The sequence below is a fragment of the Anolis sagrei genome, chromosome 3 (assembly GCF_037176765.1).
Source record: "Anolis sagrei isolate rAnoSag1 chromosome 3, rAnoSag1.mat, whole genome shotgun sequence".
Classification (NCBI taxonomy): domain Eukaryota; kingdom Metazoa; phylum Chordata; class Lepidosauria; order Squamata; family Dactyloidae; genus Anolis; species Anolis sagrei.
This window is the reverse complement of record NC_090023.1, coordinates 262,391,157-262,412,324: the sequence shown is the minus strand read 5'-3', so window position 1 is coordinate 262,412,324 and position 21,168 is coordinate 262,391,157. Positions and strand designations below refer to the sequence as shown.

At 43.4% G+C, this 21,168-nt stretch overlaps 1 protein-coding gene across 7 annotated transcripts in view; it reads left to right on the top strand.

Moving 5' to 3' along the window:
- The window catches only part of EIF4G1 (eukaryotic translation initiation factor 4 gamma 1), a 141,445-nt gene extending 140,343 nt beyond the window's left edge, over nucleotides 1-1,102 (top strand). For all 7 annotated transcript variants that reach the window (XM_060767406.2, XM_060767405.2, XM_060767404.2 and 4 more), the window contains one exon: nucleotides 668-1,102. In XM_060767406.2, the coding sequence (XP_060623389.2) occupies nucleotides 668-849 (182 nt within the window). In that variant the 3' untranslated portion in view covers nucleotides 850-1,102. The remainder of the gene's footprint in view (nucleotides 1-667) is intronic.
- Nucleotides 1,103-21,168: the final 20,066 nt, after the last annotated feature.

Below are 21,168 nucleotides of genomic sequence, written 5' to 3'. Positions count from 1 at the left end.
GATTGCAGGTGAACTATAAATCCCAGTGACTACAACTTTCAAATGTCAAGGTCTATTTTCCCCAAACTCCACCAGTGTTCATATTTGGGCATATTGAGTATTCATGCCAAGTTTGGGCCAGATCCATCATTATTTGAGTCCACAGTGCTCTCTGGATGTAGGTGAATTACAACTCCAAAACTCAAGGTCAATGCTCACCAAACCCTTCCAGTATTTTCTGTTGGTTATGGGAGTTCTGTGTGACAAGTTTGGTTCAATTTCATTGTTGGTGTGGTTCGGAATGCTCTTTGATTGTAGGTGGACTATAAATCCCAGCAACTACAATTCCCAAATGACAAAATCAATCTTACCCGAACCCCACCAGTATTCAAATTTGGGCGTATCGGGTATTTGTGCCAAATTTGGTCCAGTGAATGAAAATACATCCCGCATATCAGATATTTACATTGCAATTCATAACAGTAGCAAAATTACAGTTATGAAGTAGCAACGAAAATAATTTTATATTTGGGGATCACCACAACACGAGGAACTGTCTTAAGGGGTTGCGGCATTAGGAAGGTTGAGAACCACTGTCCTAGTTGGATAGGGTTTGCCGTAAGTCCAAGTTGACTTGAAGGCTCATAACCACAATGGCATTCCCTCTCTCCGTCTCTCCCCCTTCCAGATCTACTCAGAATGTTCTTTGATGCCTTGTACGACGAGGATGTGATTAAAGAGGAAGCCTTCTACAAGTGGGAATCGAGCAAAGACCCCGCTGAGCAGCAAGGAAAGGGTGTCGCCCTCAAGTCGGTCACAGCCTTTTACACTTGGTTGCGCGAAGCCGAGGACGAATCCGACAACAACTGAGCAGCCCCTCGGGGGACGGGAGGGCGGACTGAACCTGCCGGCCGCTCTGATCCCTCCCTGGAGCCATGGACTCCTGTACAGGGTGGGATGGGGAAGGATACACAGGACTGAGTACTGCTGTCTATACCTCCCCCAGGACTTTTTTCTTTCCCCCTTTTTTCTTTTCTTTCTTTTTTTTCGGTTGGGATTTTTTTTTTGTTTTAACAGCCTGTATCGGTTTGTGTCTTGATGATAATAAATTGATGCTGAAGGAGGCAGGTGTCGCTGTGGGCACTCCGCTCAGCCCTCCCCGCCCCCAGGCCAATGCCCCTGGGCACCTGGATGATTTTAATTGAGCAGGGGCCCAGTTCTCACAGGGGCAAAGCACCAGAAACATGCCTGCGGGGAGGGGGCGGTGATGTTTGGGGGCGTGGTGTGTGGGGGACGGAGCCCAACGACTCTACTCCCCTGCCTAGTCTCCCCCGGCCCTTCCTCCCAGTTATTGCTGAACTATAGAGAGAGATTATATAAATATATAAATATATATATATAAAAATATAAATATAGACTTATTAAATCTTTTGAGGTTTGAGAGGATAGGACTTTGCTCTCTGCAAACTTGGCCCCACGTACTCCCGCACCTACACCCCACGCCCTTGAATCACCGCCTTGGAATTAACACAAAACCTCTGGATGGATCTTGTTGTTTTGGGAGAAGGAAAACAAATAAATGCAAGCATCCACTTTCCTTAGGAGTAGCTGGAGAGTTGTTGGTGGGAGGGATGGATAGAGGGGTGAAGTGCTCTGCTCCCCATCTGGCTTCCCTGACCCACCCCCCTGCCCCATGCACTGGTTCTGTGTTGGTTCCTTGGCCCGGCCTCCTCCCTCGGCATCCCTCTCTCCTCCAGGCCCACTGCGAGGCCACGGTTGCTCGGCTCTCCGCCTCTGCGACGGATGGCGAAAGGAGGAGCCGTGCTTGTCTAATTGAAAGGAAAGCAAAACAAGCCACAAAACAAAAATGAAACGAGGATTCAATTACCGGTGACGTGAATTTGTAAATATTTTTTTCTTTTCTTTCTTTCTTTTTTCTTTTTTTTTTTTCTTTATGGAGTATTTAATTGAAGATTCAAAAGCATCTTTTCACCGTAAACTGGAAATAAAAAAAAGAACATTGCTAAATAAAGGTGACGTGTTGCTGCTGTCGCAATCCCTGCTTGTCACGGCAGGTCGGTGAGGGAGCGAGGGGCCCCTCAGTGGGGCTCCTTCCGCTTGACCCTCCGGATGGGGGGAGAGATGGTTTCCTGAATCATGAGGGGCCCAGGTTGGGGCCACAAGGAGCCGAGGAGGATCTGGTGGGAGAGGCAATGGCAGACCAGTCATGAGGGGCATTCCTACTTGCGTCATGATGTGGGTTAGGCATCAAAACTGGGCTTCAGGTTGGCCCCTCATGAGCTTAAAACAAATTGAAGGAAATCAAAATGAAGAGGGGTAGGGCTTGGTGCTGCAAATCCAATTGCAAAGATCCTCAATGTGTTGCCTTCCAAATGCCTCAGACATTTCCAATAGTCTTTGACTACTGGTGATGGGCAGAGTGTCCTTCAGATGTTTTGGACTTCAGCTCCCACAATTCCTAACAGCTGGTAAGCTGGGATGTAGGTTTTTTTGGGCTATATGGCCATGTTCTAGAGGCATTCTCTCCTGATATTTCGTCTGCATCTATGGCGAGCATCCTCAGAGGTAGCTGGTAAGCTGGCTGGGATTTCTGGGAGCTGAAATCCTGAACACCTGGAGGAGCACAGCTTGAAAAACATTGTTCTAGGGCAGTGGTTCTCAGCATGGGGTCCCCAGATGTTCATGGCCTACAACTCCCAGAAATCCTATCCAGTTTACCAGATGTTTTCTGGGAGTTGAAGGCCAAGAACATCTGGGGACCCCAGGTTGAGAACCACTGTTCTAAGGCTATGAGGACTTGTAATGGGAAAACATCTAGAGCAGGCCTCTTCAACCTGTGGCCTTCCAGGTGTTTGTACCACAACTCCCAGGACACCTGGAGGGCCACAGGTTGAAGAGGCCTGGTCTAGAGGATACCAGGTTGCATGCCTGCCCTAAAGAATGGCTGAAGAGAGTCTGTGTCTGTGTGTGTGGAGGTGCCATAGCCCTCCACACACACATATACAAGGAAGCGACTTACAGAAGAGCCAGGTCTTGAAGGGATCTCAGGGCAATGCAAGACATCTATTCCAGACTCTGGAGAGCCATTGCTTTTGAATATATTACACAACTGATGTGGGAAACTTAGGCCCTGAAGATGAAATGAGGTCTTGAAATTCAAGCCTGGCCCTTAGATTCTCCAGGAGGTGCATCCCCTTTCCATGAAAGCACAATCTAGTTGTTCACAGTGTCTGTGTGGTGATTTCTCTGTTTTTAAAAAATGACTCTCCTAAGACTTAAGAACATTGCTGGTTGTTTTGGTCCTAAGCTTTGACTTAGACCTTCCCACCACTAGAATATGGGCTCAAAGGTGATTTTGCTTGTGCTAAAAGAAGTTTATTACACTTTCTGTATAGATCCAGGTGGTCCAATGGGCAGGAGATGATTTGATTCTAGTGGCAGAGTACTGTGTGAAATTGACCTTCCTTATGAATGACTTCGCCTTTTTTCTACATGGCTTCTTTGTCCTATATTCATTCATATGAAGGCATATGTGTTTGGTTTCTAAGACGCATGTCAAGGCGATAAGAGGAGTGCATAGGCTCTTGGGTTCGTTAGATATTACACTTGCTTCCCACGAGACTACCATTCATTAGCGTCTCAGTGTTTGTGTGCTGATTTCTCTATTTAATTTTTTTTAAATTCCCTGAAGACTTTAAAAGCATTACTAAGAACATGCTGGTAGTTCCTACACATTTATATTTAATATTATAATGGTTATTATATTTATTTATATGCCACTTTTTTATCTTAAAGAGATTCAAAGTAATGAACAGGCAAATACAATACAATATGGAACTTAAAACCTAATGACTGTAAACATTAAAAAATATTTGTCCTCTTCACCACTATAATATGGGCCTCAAAAGTATTATGTAACTTGAATTTGACTTCATGTTGAAGGAGGTTCCCAAATCAAAAATATTATGTAACTTGAATTTGCCTTCATGTTGAAAGAGGTTCCCAAATCATCTCCAATGGGTCAGGAGATGACTTGATTCTAGTGACAGAGTATTGGATGAAGTTGTCCTTTGTCATTAAGAGCCATACCTCTTCACTACAGGTTTACCTTTTTTGACCAGGGACCGCTCTCCAACATTAGTACCAAAAGAGTTACAAATCAGTTTTTGATCAACTTCAGTTTGGTTATTTGAGGTACTGATTTAAAAATTGCATTGGATAGACCACATCAGCTCTAGCTTCTGATACAGAACATATGTCATCCAGTAGTCACCGTCTGCTTAGCCACAGAAAACCTATATTTAACAACATAGAGCTGATGTGGCAGTAGTAATATTTCGTGTGTAGTCAGGCTTTCCCCTCCTGACATCCCCGGCACTATAAGAGAGTTTTGCAAGACCAGTCGCTCTTGTTGCTGCAATGTTTTGAGGCAATGGTGTATTAATGGGGAGGCCGTGGACCATATTCTTGTCCTTGCAGACCCCTGGTAGTCCACGGACCACAGGTTGGGAACCACTGCTAGAAAGCATCCTTGCCATATGTTCAAATGTAGGTAGAATATATGTATTCCCAGGACTCTTGTCAACGTTAGATGAATTTGGAACCTAGTCTCAAGACCTTTTAATTCCCTTTGGTTCATGAAGAGAGATGTGTTTAACTGGCAAGTGGTGTACTGAATCCAAGGAATAGGAAATGGAAAGTAATCTTCACACAATCATTGAGCTATGGGGGAAAAACATTGCCTATGGTGCCCCTTTGTCATAGTTCATTTACATCAGGTTCAGAAACAAATATGTAAATTGCTTGAGTCCCCCCAGGTGTGATAAAGGCGGTATATAAATACTGTAAATAAATACATAATAAATAAACCAAAAAAGCACTACACTGTTGAGTTAAGGAAGAGTCAGTCACATGCAAGTTGCTTACCAGAGTCTTCCAATGCTGTTTGTCCAATGCTGGAATATGGAGGCACCTGAATGGTGGCATTGGATGAGGCTTTGGGTTGAGGTCTTTGGTTGGCTTACTTTGCAAATACGTACAAGTGTACCTTGAAATAGATAGGTTCTTATGTATGGAAAGAATGGGAATAGGTTTCTAAACAATACCAGGAAAACCTGTGAAAAGGTGATTCTTTATCAGAGGATTTATAACAGAGCTATTCCTGTAGTCAAATAATAAACAAAACATTGTGTCTCAGACGAAAGTGGTGGCAAACTCCCTCAATGTATTGTCAAAGGCTTTCATGGCTGGAATCACCGGGTTGCGGTGAGTTTTCCAGACTGTATGTCCATGTTCCAGAAGCATTCTCTCCTGACGTTTTGCCTGCATCTATGGCAGGCATCCTCAGAGGTTGTGAGGTCTGTTGGAAACTAGGAACAAATGCAGGAAACCAGTGGAAAAGTCAAGCAAGAAATTGATGAGGCCTGAACAGGCTTATCAACTACCTCTTGGTGCATGAAGATTTGTAAAATGATTTTCCCTAAGCTGTTCTGTAGATTTGGAAAAAAAGTAGAACAGGACAGCTGATGTAATCAAAGGATAGGGGAAATTCCCGCATGAGAAGTTTACAAAATGGAGAGCTGTTCATTTTTTAAATTATTTATCGTGTCAGAAGCAAATTCAGAATACAGTTATATTGTATTGAAAAATCACAAAGTTACAAACTCTATCATCTATCTATCTGAGAGTGAGTGATGGTATTTCAGGGCAGAACAAATTTTAAGAAAACTTTCACATAATGGATGAACAACACAGTATTGTCGAAGGCTTTCATGGCTGGAATCACTGGATTGTTGTAGTTTTTTTGGGGGGGGGGAGGGAACTATAAAATGCCTCCAGAACATGGCCATATAGCCCGAAGAAACCTACAACGACCCAGCACACAAGTAGTGGTGCTGATGGCTGCCAATTTGGACAGCTTTACAAGGCTATCAGTAGCTTTTGTTCTGAATACCAGATAATTTGGAGGATGATCACCAGGATCATTTGGTGGGTGGGCTTCCCTTTGGCCCCCGATTGACTGCTATGGAAAAGGAGGACACTGGATTAGAGAGATCATCAATCTGTGATCTAGTTGGGCATTGACAATTGTCTTCCATAGAAGCCATGAGTGAAAGGATGTCAGGTTTCAGGGGTTCGAATTGCATCTGTAGGTTAACAGCCTGGCCCTGTAGTAGGAGATCTGAGAAAAGTTCAAAATGATTTCTACTCCATGGTCTTAGCTGGATGCGTTTCCTTCCATCACTCAACCCTCTCCAAAATTAATTTTATCTCACATTGGGAAATAAGCTACTGGAAGTAACCATACCTACAATGATGAAATAGATGGGGATGTACATATTTCAGTTGTGTGTGTGTGTGTGTGTGTGTGTGTGTGTATGAGAGTTGTGTGTCAACTTCTGACATAACTTGGTATATATGCTGTAAAGATCAGGCATACAACATAAAACCACAAATCCATTGCTGCAACAGGTAGTTAGAGGAAAAGGACAAAAACCCACAGAAAGAAAAAGTTCAGACACCAAAGGGAAAGGAACCAGTCACACCACACAAAGTTGTAGTAAAGGAAGAGCAGGTGACAAAGGTTGAGCAATCTCCACAACATATGCAACCTCATGGATTTCATGATTTGACTTCTGAAATACAGCTTCCTACAGAACTCTCTTGATTTTTCTGAGCTTTCAGGATCAAATATATAATTTATAGAAACATACTGTATAAGCACATATAACCCGAAAAAGCAAAAACATGGTAGAATATAGTGCCTAAAATTCATGACGGTATCCACCCATTTTCTGTGTTCTAATAAAGGGAAAAGCTTGTTTAGAGGGAGAATGGCAAAAGGTCCTTTCAAGGATGCAAAGATTGACTTCAGGTCAGCTTGTGAATTAGGACATTTGAGACTACTAGGGTGCGGCTACATTGTAGAATTAATGCTGTATGGCAACACTTTAATTGCCACTGCTCAATACAATAAGATCCTGGAGATTGTAGTTTGGAGAGGCCCAATCCTATTTCGCAGAGAAGGCTAAAGGCTGTAAAACAAACTCGCGGTATTCCATAGCATTGAGACATGGCAAAGTGGTGCCACTAATCCTACAGAGTAGGTGCACACATCATGTAATGTGCGGGGCTTGATGAATGCATGGCTGGGGTGAAAATTGCTGTAAAAAACATTAACAACCTTAGATATGCAGATGACATCACTTTGATGGCCAAAAGCAAGGAGGAGCCTTCTAATCAAAGTGAAAGAAGAAAGCGCAAAAGCTGGGTTGCAGTTAAACATAAAAAAAAATCAAGATTATGTCAACAAGAATGATTGACAACTGGCAAATAGAGGGAGAAAACGTGGAGGCAGTGACAGACTTTATTTCTAGGTGCAAAGATGACTGCAGACTCAGACTGCAGCCAGGAAATCAGGAGATGCTTACTTCTTGGGAGGAGAGCAACGACCAATCTTGATAAAATAGTGAAGAGTAGAGACATCACACTGGCAACAAAGATCTGCATAGTTAAAGCAATGATATTCCCCGTAGTCACCTACGGACGTGAGAGCTGGACCTTACGGAAGGGTGAGCGAAGGAAGAGAGATGCTTTTGAACTGTGGTGTTGGAGGAAAGTTCTGAGAGTGCCTTGGACTGCGAGAAGATCCAACCAGTCCATACTTCAAGAAAATAAAGCCTGACTGCTCATTGGAGGGAAGGAGACTAGAGACAAAGATGAAGTACTTTGGCCACATCATGAGAAGAAAGGAAAGCTTGGAGAAGACAATGATGCTGGGGAAAATGGAAGGAAAAAGGAAGAGGGGCCGACCAAGGGCAAGATGGATGGATGGTATCCTTGAAGTGACTGCATTGACCTTGAAGGAGCTGGGGGTGGTGACAACCGACAGGGAGCTCTGGCGTGGACTGGTCCATGAAGTCACGAAGAGTCAGAAATGACTGAACGAATGAACAACAACAGGTGCACACCCAACAACTGGTATTTAGGTGTAAACCAGTAGTGGGTTGTGCAATAAAAAAAAATTGTATTGAAGATAACATGTCAATCTCTGAGTCAGTAACATGTACACTGAGTAGGCATCAGCAGAGATTAAAATAATTAAGTCAAGCTGCGTAATAAATGTCTTGGGCACGCCTGCAAAGCAGGAACCTAAAAGCAACTGAGCTGCATTTCTGAAAAGTTCCAGAGAAACTGAGGACGATTCTGGAAAGGCTAGGAAATATATGTTTATATGTGATTAATGGTGTTAAGAAACATTTAATGTTTAACATTTGAATGCCTATGTTAAGAGTGTAAAATTTCTCAAAAAGGTAAGTGTAAAATGGCTAGGAATATCAGAATAAACAAATAAAAATGTAATGTTCGTTTGTGGGATTAACAGAACTCAAAAACCACTGGACAAATTGCCACCAAATTTGGCCACAAGATACGTACTAACCCAAGGAGTGACCACCACTCAAAAATTGGATTTTTTTGTCATTTGGGAGTTGTAGTTGCTAGGATTTATTGTTCACCTACAAACAAAGAGCATTCCGAACCCCACCAATGATGGAATTGAACCAAACTTGGCACATAGGACTCCCACAACCAACAGAAAATTCTGGAAGGATTTGGTGGACATTGACGTTGAGTTTTGGAGTTGTAGTTCACCTACATCCAGAAAGCACTGTCGACTCAAGCAATGATGGATCTGGACCAAACTTGGCACGAATATTCCATATGCCCAAGTAGGAACACAGATGAGGCTTGGGGGAAATAGATCTTGATATTTGGGAGTTGTAGTTACTGGGATTTATAGTTCACCTACAATCAAGGAGCACTCTAAACACCACAAACGATAGAATTGGGGAAAACGTCCCACAGAGAACCCCTATGACCAATAGAAAATACTTAAGGCCATCCAATCCAACTCCCTTCTTCACCACGGCAAGAAAACATAATTAAATACAGTTTACCCACAAGCATAAACAAATTACATGTATTAAAAACCAACACTTTCTCATTACTTTATTTCTCCAGATCACCAGACTGAGCCACAGCAACGCCTGGCTAGTAGACAAATAAAATACTTGGGGAAACATTCATTGTTTCTCACAAGTGGACAATAAGTACAGGAATTATTCATCCTTACATGCAATGCTAAACACACAAGAGTGTGTGTCTTCAAGTTGTGTGTTGATATCAGACCCAATTTGATGGTGTGTATGGCAACCCAGGGGTGGCTCAACCCATTACGCAAAGTAAGCATTTGCAGTATAGTTGATTTTGCCCAGGGGCACTGTTGAGGTGCTCTTGGGGGAAAATAGACCTTGACATATGCGAGTTGTAGTTACTGGGATGTATAGTTCACCTACAATCAAAGAGCATTCTGAACTCCACCAATGATGAAATTGAACCAAATATGGCACACAGAACTCCCATGATGAACAGAAAATATATATCAGTGATTGGTTGGGGTGGGGTGTAGCCAAAATACTGTTTGCTTACCATTGAAAATTACCTAGGGCCGCCTCTGTGGCAACCCCACAAATTTCATGAAATTTCATGAAAGAGAATACTCATTCTTCTGAAATACAGTTTTCTATAGCAATTCCTTACCTGGCTTGACCCTGAACCTGGTGCCTTCAGAGCAGTATTTTTAAAAAAAGCTTTTCGTTGGACACATTATGGGTTATTTCCTTCCCAAATGAGAATTCCAATATTGAGGGGGTGAGGGTTCCACAGCAAGGTATTGCCATCGACTAAATGGCTTCATTAGACCCATTATATATTTCCTGTCTGCAATGAGAATTCCAGTTGCTTTCTCACCCCCAACAGGGTCAAGCTACTGACAACCCAAGAAACTAATTTTATCAATAGCTCACAATGCTCTCCGGATGCAAACTGCCACGTTCTTGCATTGGAGGGGTTCTTTCCTTTTGTTTTCTAGGAACACTGCCTGGTGAGCTGGATGTGAGTCAGATCATTTGCATGATTGTTCGATAGGCCAAAAATAATGTATAATTGATAGCTTCGATTACTAACTTAGAAACAAAGTTCTATTCTGCTTGTTAACCCATAAGGAAATACAATTTAATGCCAAGTTGGATGCAAGTCTGAACTTTTAGAAGCACAAGGGTTGATGCACAAATATCAGTGACTACTACAGCTGACACCCTCCCAGAATCCCAGAATGGCTTCTGCCCCTCCAGAGGAACAGTGGACATGATCTTTACTGCACAACAGCTCCAAGAAAAATGCAGGGAACAAAATCAACCTCAGTACATGGCATTCATTGACCTTGCAAAGGCATTCAACACAGTGAATTGCAGCGCTCTCTGGACCATCCTCCAAAAAATCAGGTGCCCAAGCAAATTTGTGAACATCCTGCGGCTCCTCCATGATGACATGATGACAACAGTCTAGGACAGCAATGGCTCCCAAAGTGACCCATTTAAGGTGGAATCAGGTGTCAAAAAGGGATGTGTTGTTGCCCCAACGTTATTTTCCATTTTCATCGCTATGATACTTCATCTTTCCACTGGAGTGGAAATCATCTACCGGACAGATGGCAAGCTATTTAACCTCAGCAGACTGAAAGCCAAAACAACAACATCTGTCACAGAACTCCAATATGCTGATGACAATGTTGTCTGTGTGCATTCAGAAGAAGACCTACAAGCCACATTGCAGAAGCATATGAGAAGTTCGGTTTGTCATTGAACATTGAAAAAACCAAAGTGCTCTTCCGGCAGTCACCAGCCAAACCCTCTCCAATGCCAGAAATACAGTTTAATGGTGTAACATTAGAAATTGTTGACCCTTTCCGCTACCTTGGAAGACACCTCTCCACAAAAGTCAACATTGACACTGAAATACAACACTGCCTGAGCTCTGCAAGTGCAGCATTTGCCAAATGAAGCAAGGAGTGTTTGAGGACTGGGACATCCGTAGGAATACCAAGGTGCTTGTTTATAAAGCTATTGTCTTCCCAACCCTGCTATATGCCTGCGAGACGTGGACTATCTACAGACATCACATGCAACTCCTGGAACAATGCCATCAGTGCTGCCTCTGAAAAATCTTGCAAATCTCTTGGAAAGACAAGCGAATAAATGCCAGTGAATCAAAGACCACCAGCATTGAAGCGATGGTCCTCCGCCATCTACTCCACTGGAACGGTCACGTTGTCTGGATGCCTGGCCACCATCTCCGAAAGCTGTTGCTCTACTCCAAACTCAAGAACAGAAAACAGAATGTTGGTGGGCAGGAAAAGAGATTTAAAGATGGGCTCAAAGCCAACCTTAAAAACTCTGGCATAGGCACTGAGAACTGGAAAGCCCTGGCCCTTGAGCGTTCCAGCTGGAGATCAGCTGTGACCAGCAGTGCTGTAGAATTTGAAGAGGCATGAATGGAGGGCGAAAGGGAGAAATGTGCCAAGAGGAAGGTGCATCAAGCCAATCCTGACCAGGACCACCTTCCACCTGGAAACCGATACCCTCACTGCAGGAGAACATGCCGGTCAAGTATCGGGCTCCATAGTCACCTACGGACCCACCGCCAGTACACCAAACTTGGAGAACAATCTTACTTGGACAATGAGGGGTCACCTAAGTAAGTAACTATAGCTATCGAAGACTAATGCAAAAGAAAACAATTGAAGTCATATGGTGTTGTTATAACTGATATGTGTGCGCACCTTCAAATGTTATGTCAAATTACAGCAACCCCCCTGAATATAATAGGATTTTCTTAGACAAGGAATACTGATACACACTAGTACCAAGATGGCTTAGGGAAGGAAAGATGTTTTGTGAGGAAGCAAGTTGCCTTTTGTGTCACTAGGAGGCAGGCAAGGACAGTTCATAATGCCATCCACTTAGTCTGAGCGCCTAAAACAGTGTGGAAATCCTTCAGTTCTTTCAAGGTTGTTGGATTGGAATTGTTAGTATTCTTCATCCTTAGCTTTTGTTGCTGGGAGCTGCAGTTGAACAATATTTGGAGAGTTGTTGTAGGTTTTTTTGGGCTGTATGGCCATGGTCCAGAGGCATTCTCTCCTGACGTTTCGCCTGCATCTATGGCAAGCATCCTCAGAGGTAGTGAGGAGGCCTAAATAATTCCCATTCCCAAACTAGAACCAATTCTTTTTGGCATATGCTGTGTATATGTCCACCAATTCTCTTTAGAAAGGCAGACTGCCACATTTAGGAGGCATTTGGTTGTTGGTTGCAATCAAGTTGATCTTGATTTATGGCCACCTCATGAATGAGAGACCTTTAAGCCAACAGTCCTGCTCAGTTCTTACAGATTTGGGATGTACCCTCCTTGACTGAGTCGATCCATCTGGAATTGGATCTTCTCTTTCTGCTGCCTATCAGTGAATCCTGGAAGGTTGGGTTGATGGGAGAGTGACAGTAGAGTCTTCTAAGAGGTTCACCTTGGTTTCTGGAGAGAGTTCAGGCTTGTTTTGTGCAAGGGATCATTTATTTGTCCACGAAATCCACAAAACTCTTCTCCAGCACCTCATTCCAAAGGAGTTGAGAATCACAATCATGTATAGAAACAAGCAATACAAAGTCATGGATAATCCTGACTTTAGTATTTGATGATATGTCTTTACAATACAGGATCTTGTCTAGTTCCTTCATAGCTACTTTTCCAAGTCCCAGTCTTCTGATTTCTTGACTCCAGTCCTTATTCTGATCAATAACAGAGCCAAAGTAGGGGAAATCTTAATCTATTTCAATGTCTTCATTGTTATAGAATCATAGAGTTGGAAGAGACCTCATGGGCCATCCATTCCAATCCTCCGCCAAGAAGCAGGAAAATTGCATTCAAAGCACCCCTGACAGATGGCCATCCAGCCTCTGCTTAAAAGCCTCCAAAGAAGGAGCCTCCACTACACTCCAGGGCAGAGAGTTCCACTGCTGAATGGCTCTCACAGTCAGGAAGTTCTTCCTTTTTATGATATTCACCCACTTTCACTGTATAAAAACCAGTATCTTAGGTATCTTAGGAACTCCCTGCCTAGGGACATTAGATCAGCCCCCTCCCTCCTGACCTTTCGGAAAAGAGTAAAAACTTGGCTCTTCGAGCAAGCATTTAGAACCTCCGAATAAATAGACAAACTTGAATTGGAAAATGACTCAGGAATGGCCCAAGATGATGGAACGGATAAGAACTTGAATGAAAGGATATATTTTTTTACCTTTTAATATGGTTATTATGCACTGTCTTATGTCTAATTGCACTATAATGGTTCTTTTGCTTATCAATGTATGTATTTTTATGGCATCGAATTGTGCCGATTGTGTACGCTACTCTGAGTAGGCTCCGGCCTGATATGAGCGGGGTAGAAATAATGCAAATAAATAAATAAATTAAATATGTATGATATTTTAATTATTTTTGTGTCCAATAAGTGTTTGTTTAATGTCATCTATGTTATTCACTGATAAAAATCATTTTAACAAACCCTTCTGCCAGCTGAATTGCTAACCTGAAGGTCGACGGTTCAAGTCCGCAAAACGAGGTGAGTTCCCTTGTGTCAGCTCCAGCATCCTATGCTGGGATATGAGAGAAGCCTCCCACAGGATGGTAACACATCCAGACATCCCCTAGGCAAGGTCTCTGCAGCCAGCAAATTCTCTCACACCAGAAGTGACTTGTAATTTCTCAAGTCGCTTCTAACACAATTTTAAAAAGTACCTTTCTCTGATGCCTCCCAGTGGGTTTCCATGGGCAACTGGGGATTTGAACCTCTTAGAAGACTCTACTGTCACTCTCCCATCAACCCAACCTTCCAGGATTCACTGATAGACCCCATCCCATGGTCGCACTCTTCCTGCTGGAGAGGAGAGGACTACCAGAGAAGGATAGAATCATAGAATCAAAGAGTTGGAAGAGACCTCATGGGCCATCCAGTCCAACCCCATTCTGCCAAGAAGCAGGAATATTGCATTCAAATCACCCCTGACAGATGGCCACTCAGCCTCTGTTTAAAAGCCTCCAAAGAAGGAGCCTCCACCACACTCCGGGGCAGAGAGTTCCACTGCTGAATGGCTCTCACAGTCAGGAAGTTCTTCCTCATGTTCAGATGGAATCTCCTCTCTTGTAGTTTGAAGCCATTGTTCCGCGTCCTAGTCTCCAGGGAAGCAGAAAACAAGCTTGCTCCCTCTTCCCTGTGGCTCCCTCTCACATATTTATAAATGGCTATCATATCTCCTCTCAACCTTCTCTTCTTCATGCTAAACATGCCCAGATCCTTAAACTGCTCCTCATAGGCCTTGTTCTCCAGACCCTTGATCATTTTAGTCTCCCTCCTCTGGACACATTCCAGCTTGTCAATAAACTGGAAGGGATCCCAAAGCCCATCAAGCCCAACCCCTACTTAATGTATAAAATCCAGCAAGACCATCTCCAGCAGATAGCTACCCAATTTCTTTTGGAATCGTCCAGTGAAAGAAACATCACCACGTTTGTAGGCAATTGGTTCCATTGCTCTTACTGTCAAAAATCAAAAGGTACTCTTCCCACAATTTCTGTTACAATTCTATTAATATCTGCAAACAGATCAATCAAATATCATCCAGAGAATCTGCTAAGAGAGGTGCCATTATTAATCTCAGTCTCTTTAAATATTACAAGAGACACTGAATCAACTCTACTAACCCATCTCCACACAGATCAACATGATTGTTGCAAGGCAGCATTCCTTAACCTGGGGGTCAGGACCCCTGGGGGAGGTCCCGAGGGGGTGTCAAAGGGGTCGCCAAAGACCATCAGAAAAACACAGTATTTTCAGTTGGTTATGGGGGTTCTGTGTGAGAAGTTTGGCCTAATTCTATCTTTGATGTGGTTCAGAATGCTCTTTGATTGTAGGTGAACTATAAATCCCAACAACTACAACTCCCAAATGTCAAGGTCTATTTTCCCCAAACTCCACCAGTGTCCACATTTGGACATATTGAGTATCCATGCCAGGTTTGGTCCAGATCCATCCTAGCTTGACTCTCTGGATGTAGGTGAACTACAACTCCCAAACTCAAGGTCAATGCCCACCTAACTCTTCCGGTATTTTATGTTGTTCATGGGAGTTCTGTGTGCCAAGTTTGGTTCAATTCAATCACTGGTGGAGTTCAAAATGCTCTGATTGTAGGTGAACTATTGAAAGTAGTAACGAAAATAATGTTATGGTTGGGAGTCACCACAGCATGAGGAACAGTATTAAGGGGTCGCGGCATTAGGAAGGATGAGAAACGCTGTTGTAAGGCATTCCCTTGAAGCAACAAGCCAGCAAACATCAGGGTAACATCAACTCAAGCTGGTGCCTTACAGAGTGATGCTAACTCATCAGTTTCATCCACTTCTCTCCAAACCCCTTCTCCAAAACCCCCGTTCAGATCTCCCCTGTTCTCCTCCTCCTCTTAACTGGTATTCACTCTATTTCTGTTTGTCTATTGTTTCTGTTAACTGTTTAGTTGAGTCCAACATATGGTGATTCTAAGAATGAGAGACCTCCAAGTCTCCCTGTTATCAACATCCCTGCTCAGGTCTTGCAAACTCCTTCCTTAATTGCATGTGAATGCAGCCTTCCCCTTTTCTGATTGCCTTCTACTTTGCCAAGCATTTATTGCCTTTTTCTAATGAGTCATATCCTCTAATAATATATCTAAAGTACGACAATCCCAGTTTAGTCATCTTGGCTTCTAGGGAGAGTTCAGGCTTGATTTGCTCCAGGATCCATTTGTGTGCCTTTTTGCCAGTCTGCGGCATCTGCAAAGCTCTCCTTTGGCACCGCATTTCATATGAGCTGATTTTCTTCCTATCAGCCTCCTTCACTGCCCTGCTATGCATACCAATTGAAGGCACGATGGCATAGACAATCCTAACTTTTGGTATGCAATAATATAATTGAATGCTGCCCTAGCTAACTCTTTCAAAGACAAGTCTCTAAGCCAGAGTTTCTCAGTTGGGTGTTGACTCCTGGAGGGGTCGCGAGGGGGTGTCAGAGGGATCACCAAAGACCACAAGAAAACACAGTATTTTCTGTTGGTCATGAGGGTTCTGTGTGGGGAGTTTGTTGGTGAGTTTCAGAGTGCTCTTTGATTGTAGTTGAATTATAAATCCAAGCAACTACAACTTCCAAATGTCAAGGTCTATTTTCCCCAGACTCCACCAGTGTTCACATTTGGGCATATCGAGTATTCGTGCTAAGTTTGGTCCACAACCATCATTGTTTGAGTCCACAATGCTCTCTGGATGTAGGTGAACTACAACTCCAAAACCCAAGGTCAATGCCCACCAAACCCTTCCAGTATTTTCTGTTAATCATGGGAGTTCTGTGTGCCAAGACTGGTTCAATTCCATCGTTGGTGGAGTTCAGAATGCTCTTTGATTGTACGTGGACTATAAATCCCAGCAACTACAACTCCCAAATGTCAAAGTTTATTTCCCCCAAACTCCACCAGTGTTCACATTTGGGCAGATTGAGTATTCGTGCTAAGTTTGGTCCAGATCCACCATTGTTTGAGTCCACAATGCTCTCTGGATGTAGGTGAACTACAACTCCAAAACTCAAGGTCAATGCCCACCAAACCCTTCCAGTATTTTCTGTTAATCATGGGAGTTCTGTGTGCCAAGATTGGCTGAATTCGATCATTGGTGGAGTTCAGAATGCTCTTTGATTGTAGGTGAACTATCAACCCTATCAACTACAATTCCAAAATGACAAAATAAACAACCCCAAACCCCACAAATATTCAAATTTGGGCATATTTATTTTATTTATTTATTTACTGTATTTGTATACCGCCTTTCTCAGCCAATTGGCGACTCAAGGCAGTTTCCAACAAATCAGTATACATAAAACATAATAGATAAAAAACGTTAACAGTATAAGACATCACAAAAACAATAAAAGCAACATCATCAGCGTCTCATTATTCTCAAGCATTGTCCAATTCCATTGTCAGGTCATTCAATTTCCTATATTAGCTACTCTGTATTTGTAAACGCTTGCTCGAATAGACACGTTTTAACTTGCCTCCGAAATGTCAAGAGGGAGGGAGCAGATCTGATTTCCCTAGGGAGGGCATTCCATAGCTGAGGGGCCACCACTGAGAAGGCCCTGTCTCTCGTCCCCGCCAAATGTGCTTGTGACGAAGGCGGGACCGAGAGTAGGGCCTCCCCAGATGATCTTAAAGTCCTCAGTGGTTCGTAAGGGGAGATACATTCGGACAGGTAAGTTGGGCCAGAACTGTTTAGGGCTTTATAGGCCAAAGCCAGCAATTGGGCCCGGTAGTAAACAGGCAGCAGTGGAGCTGGCGCAACAAGGGGGTTGTATGCTCCCTGAGCGCCGCTCCTGTTAACAGCCTGGCTGCCGTTCGTTGGACTAGTTGAAGCTTCCAGACCGTCTTCAAAGGCAACCCCATGTAGAGAGCATTGCAGTAGTCTATATGAGATGTAACTAGAGCGTGGACTACCAAGGCCAAGTCAGACTTCTCAAGACATGGGCACAGCTGGCACACAAGTTTTAACTGTGCAAATGCTCCCCTGGTCACCGCCGAGACCTGAGGTTCCAGGCTCAGCGATTAGTCCAAGATCACACCCAAGCTGTGAACCTACGTCTTCTGGGGGAGTGTAACCCCATCCAACAAGGCTGTAACCCTATGTCCTGTTCGGCCTTTCAACTGACCAGGAGTACCTCTGTCTTGTCTGGATTCAATTTCAATTTGTTCACCCTCATCCAGATCATCACAGCGGCCAAGCACCGGTTCAGGACCTGGACGGCTTAGTAGGTTGTATTTGTGCCAAATGTTGTCCAGTGAATGAAAATACATCCTGCATATCAGATATTTACATTACAATTCACAACAGTAGCAAAATTACAGTTATGCTGTAGCAACGGAAATAATTTTATGGTTGGGGGTCACCAGAACATGAGGAACTGTATTAAGGGGTCACGGCATTAGAAAGATGGAGAAACATTGCTCTAAGCGAAATATTCCCCCCCCCCCCCCCCATAGTTCCCTCTCTTCTTTCATGAGCTTTGATTGGATGGCTTTCTTTGAGCTTTTTCAGCTTGTTGTAAATCACAGAAGGCGAAAGGTCTACATATGTCACTGGCAGGATGCTATGCACAGCCTGTGAAGAAATGTAACATTTCAAAGGTTGGCATGCTCTAGGTTTGTCATTTGTGTTTGGCACAATGACGCTGTTGATAGTCTATGGATCATAAATCAGATTAGTCTAGAATTCTAGTAACTCTGCTAGGATTTCAAAGTCTTGTGCATGTTGTGCTCAGGATACACTGGCCAGTATTCTGTAAATAGATATTTAAGTAGTGATCATGAATATGGAACAGTTATGGATGAGTTAATTGAGGAACATTTACTGTAACCACAATTCTTACTTTCTCATGATTGTGATACCATTTCCACAATTCAAAGACATAGCCATGTTAGTCTGGAACATCAGTACACAAAGGGTTCTTGTAATACCTTGAGGCAGTGTTTCTCAACCTGGGGGTCGGGACCCCTGTGGGGGTCGCGAGGGGGTGTCAGAGGGGCCGCCAAAGACCATCAGAAAACATAGTATTTTCTGTTGGTCATGGGGGTTCTGTGTGGAAAGTTTGGTCCAATTCTATTGTTGGTGGCGTTCAGAATGCTATTTCATTGTGGGTGAACTATAAATCCCAACAATTACAACTCCCAAATGGCAAGGTCTATTTTCTCCAAACTCTACCAGTATTCACATTTGGGCATATTGAGTATTTGTGCCAAGTTTGATCCAGATCCATCATTGCTTGAGCCCACAGTGATCTCTGGATGTAGGTGAACTACAACTCCAAAAACTCAAGGTGAATGTCCACCAGACCTTCGCAGTATTTTCTCTTGGTCATGGGAATTCTGTGTGCCAAATTTGAGTCAGTTCCATCATTGGTGGAGTTCAGAAGGCTCTTTGATTTTAGGTGAACTATAAATCCCAGCAACTCCAGCATTACCAAATGACAAAATCAATCACCCCCAACCTCACCAGTATTCAAATTTGGGTGTATTGGGTATTTGTGCCAAATTTGGTCCAGTGACTGAAAATTAATCCTGCATATCAGATATTTACATTACGATTCATAACACTAGCAACATCACAGTTGTGAAGTAGCAACACAAATAATGTTATGGTTGGGGGTCACCACAACATGAGGACCTGTACTAAGGGGTTGCAGCATCAGGAAGGTTGAGAACCACTGCCTTAGGGATTAACTGAGAGAATGAAGTCTACTTCCTCAGATGCATGGAGCAAAATGCCTAGGAACAGACCTTTATAGACAGACTGTATGGGTAAATAAAAATGCAAAACATGGGAGTTAAGGTGAGATGACAAGTTCAGTACCAATAATGGTCATTGGAGGACAAAGACAGAAGAAAAATGGTGGAGGGAATTATTGGAATTGAATGTGATGCTGGTGAGGAACCACAATCACTATAATGGTAACTTCCCATTTTCAGCCTACTTTTAGTGGAAATTAGCTGTTTGGAAAGGAGGAAGTTCTTTATGCTAGTGACTGGAGCACAAGTGAATGATATTTCTGTTGGGTTTGGAGAGGTTCCAGTTTGGGAGAACGGTCTTAATTAATCCTCTGCTGTCCCACTTTTTTGGCTGCTTTTAAAATTTCTCTGCTTCTCCATACTGCTCCAGCTTTCCTCACTTTGTCCTCACTTGACTGCAATTGCTGGAAACTGAGTTCAAAGTAAAAACAAAAACAATCAGATTGCTCTCAAATCCCAATGCTCAGTGGTCCCTTTGTTGTAATTTCAGCTCTGCAAGAACCATGGGTTCTGAGACCTGGTGTGTCCAGCTTCCTAGAAGGCTAAATGAGACACAGGCAGAAGGCAAAATCAAAGGTTTCTTCTCAATGGCCAGAGAGGATGTCAGCAGAGAAAGCATTTCAAAGAATCGACATACTGCAGTTGTGAACACAAGTGCATATTTATTTCATTTGCTACTGATTCAAGATACCTGTGTCAGCTCCTGAATGGCACAGAAACTGTCCAGCTAGGATTCACTTCCTGGTTGGCTGGGGATTCCTTTCAACATCTTCACTGGTTGGTCTGTGCTATGGTGAGAAGCTCCTCAGGGGGCCATTCTCTCCCCTCTGCTGTTTAACATTTATATGCGACTACTTGCTCAGCTGGTTCGAGGTTTTGGGCTTGAGTGTTACCAGATTATTTCCATCAGTGCCTCAAGGCCGTTACTGGATGGCTGCATGCCAGCAGGTTGAGGGTGAATCCAGCAAAGATGGAGATCCTATGGCTGGGTCAACCTGGCAGTGGGGATATCCAGCTGCCTACCCTGGATGGCAAGGCTCTACGCCCGTCATCACTGGTAGTCTGGGAGTCCTTTTGGACCCTCTGCTGACGATGGAGGCCCATTAGCAGAACCACCTTTTTTCATCTGCGGCAGGCTAGACGGCTGGCCCCCTCCCTGTCCAGGGACGACCTAGCTACGGTGATCCAGGCTACGGTCATCTCAAGACTGGACTACTGTAACGCCCTCTACATTGGCCTTCCTCTGTCGGTGATCCGGAAGCTCAAGCTGGTACAAAATGCAGCTGCTTGGCTTCTTGCGGGAATTCCAATGAGATGCCACATCACACCAATCTTACTACATCTGCATTGGTTACCAATTGAGCACTGGATCACTTTGAAAGTGATGGTACTTACCTTTAAGGCCTTGCATGGTCTGGGGCCGATGTATGTGAGGGACCACCTCACCCCCTACCAACCCCAGAGATCCCTCCATTCTGAGGACCAAGATTTATTGGAAATTCCCAGTGTCAAGACCTTGGGTTGAACAGCAACCAGACGCAGAGCCTTTACAGCAGTGGCACCATCACTCTGGAATACTATGCCACCTGAAGTCCATGCCTTGCGGGACCTATTAGCTTTCCGCAGGGCATGCAAGACATACCTGTTTCGACAGGTCTTTGATCTTTGATATTGTTGTTTTAAAATTGTTTTTACATTGTTTTAAATTGTTTTTAAGTTGTGTTAGATTTTAGCCTGTTCTTTAGCCTGCTCCGAGCCCCAGGAGAGTGGCAGCATATAAGTTTGAATAAAAAATAATAAATAAATAAATAAACTGCAATTGGATTGTTTTGAAGAGTCTGTCCATTTATTGATGTGC